The sequence below is a fragment of the Penaeus chinensis genome, chromosome 3 (genome assembly GCF_019202785.1).
Source record: "Penaeus chinensis breed Huanghai No. 1 chromosome 3, ASM1920278v2, whole genome shotgun sequence".
NCBI lineage: Eukaryota > Metazoa > Arthropoda > Malacostraca > Decapoda > Penaeidae > Penaeus > Penaeus chinensis.
The window spans coordinates 11,056,597-11,061,596 of NC_061821.1; the positions used below are offsets into that span (position 1 = coordinate 11,056,597).

The 5,000-nt window shown below is 42.2% G+C and overlaps 1 protein-coding gene across 1 annotated transcript in view; it reads left to right on the plus strand.

Moving 5' to 3' along the window:
• The window catches only part of LOC125045547 (putative iroquois-class homeodomain protein irx-1), a 113,669-nt gene that overhangs the window by 87,799 nt on the left and 20,870 nt on the right, over positions 1-5,000 (plus strand). Inside the window, exon 4 of the mRNA XM_047642872.1 lies at positions 318-427. Within this exon, the coding sequence (XP_047498828.1) occupies positions 318-427 (110 nt within the window). The remainder of the gene's footprint in view (positions 1-317; positions 428-5,000) is intronic.

Sequence of the window (5,000 nt, forward strand, 5' to 3'; positions counted from 1 at the left end):
GATATGATCAGCTGTCAATAAGATATATGATTTCTCGATTGGAAATCCATTGCCATCTTTATTCTTTGATGCAATAACTCCCCTTGGTAAATACAGAACGCATTCAAATTGATCACCGAGTAAACTTAATTAACATGTAAGATTCATGTATTCTTTCAGACTTTCGAAGCCGACGGAGTTGTGACAGCAATGGAGAATACCTTCTGATCTAACCATTTAAGCTTATAAGAACTACGAGACAGAAAAATAAAACACACTAATGGTATGAGTATTCGCATGACAAATATATTTCTAATGTTGAATTGTTTCTCTTGCAGGGAAATGGTTTAGAACTAAAGGATAGCCTGGGTGGGATCGGTGGAGGCGCCTGGCCTTATCCAATGTACTATCCCTACGACACCCTTGCCGCCTATCCTTTCACTCATGGGTAAGTCCTCGTTTTTTTCTGCTTCCTTCATTTCAGAGAGAGAGAGAGAGAGAGAGAGAGAGAGAGAGAGAGAGAGAGAGAGAGAGAGAGAGAGAGAGAGAGAGAGAGAGAGAGAGAGAGAGAGAGAGAATTATCATTGTATGTGTATTTTGGGTATGTGTTTTATGTTAGTAAATTTAATGGATTTTGATGATTACAAATTGGTTGAAAAATAATCTAACACAAAATTCTGCGCGAATGGACTTGAAGAATATCTTTCAAGGATTCTTTTCTACATTTGTTCTGGATTTCTGTTACAACTTTGTCATTGAAATCCCTACTTTAAAATGGTTTGATATCTGTTCTAATTGAATTTGCTTATTTATTTGTTAATCATTCCCTTTTCTTACCTGGCAGTAAATATTTCATATGTAATACACTATCTGTCCTTGTTCTGTTACCAGCATCCGTACTCAAATATTCCGTAACTTCATTATTTATAATAAGACGGAAATAAATGTAAGAAAATGAATACTTGATGCACATGAATAGCCGGATCTGACATCTCTTGTTAGCTTACTTCAAAATTCTCGTGTGCGAGAGCGAATTTACTCTAGCTTTTAATATTACATGTGAATCTCCATTACAATATGATGTCCTCGGGCTGGAAATGTGACACTTCCTCACTCTAGTACGCAGACTAAGAGCGACTTCATTACTTCAGAAAAAAAAAATCGCTGACACTGATCATATCCTACAGAAACGAACAACAAAATAGTCTTATTGTGAAATATGGTCTCTAGCAACCTCTTCCCGCGAGACAAATACAACATTTATCATTAGTTAAGGACATTTTTCTTCCTCTTGACTAATCTTTAATCTTGCATGACTAGATTATTTTACCCCTACGAATACAGCAGTATCTCAAACACAAGTGTAGATGACATTCTCTTTGCATATGATAATAAAACCCAGCAGAAGATGTGGCTAACGGCCGCGCCATTTTTCAGTGCCGCGTCCGTCTTTTCAATTTGTTTGGTGATCATCTTTTAATATCATCCTCCCGTTTACTTTCACCAGCGACGCGTCTTTTTCTGCGTTTCTTTTAGCGTTTATTTTCTTTTTAGTCGTCTTTCTTCAGAATATGTATTTTGTTCGGCTTTATTCTGCGTTCAAGCCACAAGCCGATTGGAAATAAAATCGGCTTAAAAAAAAAAAAAAAAATACTACACCTAAAACATATCGTCCATCACGAACAAGTACCTTATTAGGCGGATTCAAGAGACACAATTGCATATGACAGCTTTGAAAAATACCTGTAGCTTGCTGAAGTATCCGCCGTAATGGCATTCCCTTGAAGTAAACACTGCCACGGTAATACTAATAACTAGGAACTCCTTGTACAAGAATCTCTGTAGTGAATGTTCAACGGACTTCGTGGTGATACCAGATAGACATACGTATATCAGTATTTCTTTTTTTCTTTTCTCTTTTTTTGACGGGGGGGGGGGGGGGCTATCTACTGAACCTCTGACTGAGTTAACAAGAACGAACGCCGCCCCGCTCGCGAGTGTCGTCAGACTTCCATTGAGCCTAAAGCCAGTTTTGAGGAAGATAACCATAATTAATGCATTTTCTGCGCCCATGTTACGAAGCACCTACTTTCGACCTAAAGTTGTACTCAAGATCGGCCACCCTCTTTGCCTCCTTCCCATCGGCACCCTACACTAGTGATCTAAATAAGACCATTTTCCACTATAAATAAATATGTAAATCACCCTAAAATCTGAGGCTAATAAGCCCCTCCGCAATTTATAGTCAAATTCTGACATTGCCACTTCGTCTCCCGGCCGCCGCATAAGGCCGCCTGGGAGGTGTATCCAATCACTTTTGGGGGTGAACGATTTGTGCTCTTATGTCATGGTTATGTAAGGGCCATGATAGAGGTGTGACGTTACAAGTGGGGATGCGCCTGTCGCACTTTGAAAAAACGCTCAAATTAAACGGTTTTCGAGAGGACTCGGGGTGCGAAAAAGCCATCGAATACATAATATATGAGAAGCTGAGAGGGGATCTTGTTGATAAAACTTTTATTCAGATTGATTCCAAATGAAGAAGAGCTACTTTTTAGAGGGCTTAACCAAAAGGGGAATAGGGGAGGGGGGGAGGGGGAGGGAAAAAGGATTGTGAGAGGGTGGATCAGGGGGTGGCAGCAGGGTGACGGGCGGAGGGACGTGGAGAGGCGGAGCAGGAGTAGGGGAAGACACTGTGAGAGTCAATAATCCTGTAGAATCACTGGGTGTAAGACAAACTCTTCGACCCAAAGGACTTTACTCTGGTGGCGAGGGAGTGTTGCCTTTGAAATTAATGGAGAGAAAAAGGCACGGGGTGGGGATGAGATAGGCAGAGAGAAGAAGCAAAGAAACAGTTCATGGAGTCCCAAGTACCATTATGACAAACTTACATACACGGAGTATAGCTAGGCATTCTGTGCAGTCCCAGAGGAATAATATAAATAGGGAAAGAAAATAACGAAGCGCCTCCATAAGTTCCACTCGATCACGGCGTCAAGCAGAAATTCTTTGTTCCGACGCTGGCTGTGTATCACATGGCTTTACTGTGTCTTAATCTTTCGCAATAGATTAAATGCATCACTTAACAATTTACGACTTTGTTTACTGAGTATAAATCCGTCGTCAGGAAGAATGAACTCCAAAGGTGTGGCCAACTCCGCTTTATTTCACGATTCTTTGGTTCATCCGATTATGCAATCAATTCTAAAACAATTTTTTTGATAAGGTCAATTGCTATTCACCTATAACAAAAACATGAGCGCATTAACTGTAAACACCAACATTTAATTTAATCCTAAAATGCTTTTCACCTGCAATACTTCCCTCCAATCCCGCATCCCAATCTGTGTTGTCGGGAAACTGGCTGTCAGATTAACTAGCCAATCATCAGTAATTAACGCGCTTTGTCCCCCGGATCTGCCAATGAATACCAAACACGAGCTCCATCCTGATTGGCCCGCAGAGTCATATTTTCAACCAATAGCAATCGAGTCTCAATGTGTTGATCGGCAAAATCGCCCTAGGACAGGGTCTTTCAAAAGGGGCCGAGTTTTCAGATTTTGTTAGGTTAAATCATCGAAATGTTTATTCTAGCGGTCATTATATATTCCGAAAGAGGAGCAGGGGGATCCCCGTGCATTTAGTGGTTGTCAATTAGCTACTTCGTTAGTGTCATTAAGGGGCTTTGTCTGTGGTCCGGCCGTGATCCCCCTTAAGCCGAAGGGGTCACGGGCGCACTAATGTCAACACGAGTCACAGAAGGATCTAGAGGGAGAGGGAGATGCTGAGACGTCCAGGGGATGCTAGGGGACAGGAAGGGATAAGAGGTTTTGGGGGAGATATGCTGAGACAGTTGTAAGGCGACGATGAATACCCCGTGAAGTTCGCCAGGATGTTACAGGGAATTTTGGATGTCTAACGTTTCTGTGAATTATGTTCCCTAGGAAAAAAAACTTGGATAGTGGATTGTGACAGACGATTCTAGATTGGAGGAAAAGCACGTGTATATTATACGTTAGATTGATGATGAAAGAAAACAAGGGAATCTGTAATTATCATAAGGCTTTTCGAAATACAGAATAGGGTATTCTAAGCCAGAGGGCCACAAAACTAAAAACAAAACTATGATATAACACTTACGTTTCTGTATTGGATGTGTTAGGGAGATATATTCACGTGGCTTAGGGTACTGAGAGGTATTAGTGATCGTTAGGGGTTCGGATAGGTCGTTACGGGTTAGAAGGGTCGAGAGAAGTAATGCTAGATCACCCACATCCGGCATGAGGACGCCATTGCAGGCATTTCGGGGAGACAACGAGGGGGGGAAAGAGGGCAATGCGGACCATCGCATCGGCGTTGACTATCGACTGGCTGCAGCTGATCAGGCAACGAACTCGAAATAACCCAATAAGCAAAAAAGAAAAGAAAAAACGATCATTTAAATGAAGAAAAAAACATATGATTCCTCCGGTTGGACAATCCAGCACCGCAAAATATATCTGCAAAAGGCAAGAGCAGCCAAATAATCCATAGCGGCCAACACTGTCACACGGCTGTCACGTTCTTATTCAAGGTGTGACGACCCAGTGGCGCAAGGGTGTTTGTCCTGAGCACAATTGCCAGGGCCACGTATAACAGGGGTGTGCGCTGGGGTTTGGGATAACTTGGGATGGCAAAAAGTCAAACATTTTTCTACTAACAAAGGATTAAAACCTTAGGTGACAGGTTAATCTTCAGGTATCAACGTACGACAGGCACCTCGACTGTAATACAACTGGTTGATATTAGAGGAGGAGAGCTTCCTTTACACCCCCCTTGCCCCCCCCCCCCTCAGTCGAAACCCTTTTACAATGGCTTACACTTATGACTTTCCCTCCCATTCGGTTCAGTCCCAGCAGCGCCGATCAGAGAGCCTTTAGAGGACGAAAGGAAAAGGAAGCAAAGAGAAGCAGACATAGTCGTGGCAAAATAAAGAAGAGAAGAACACGAAATAGCGAAAAACGACGGGGCGGTGAGGGTAA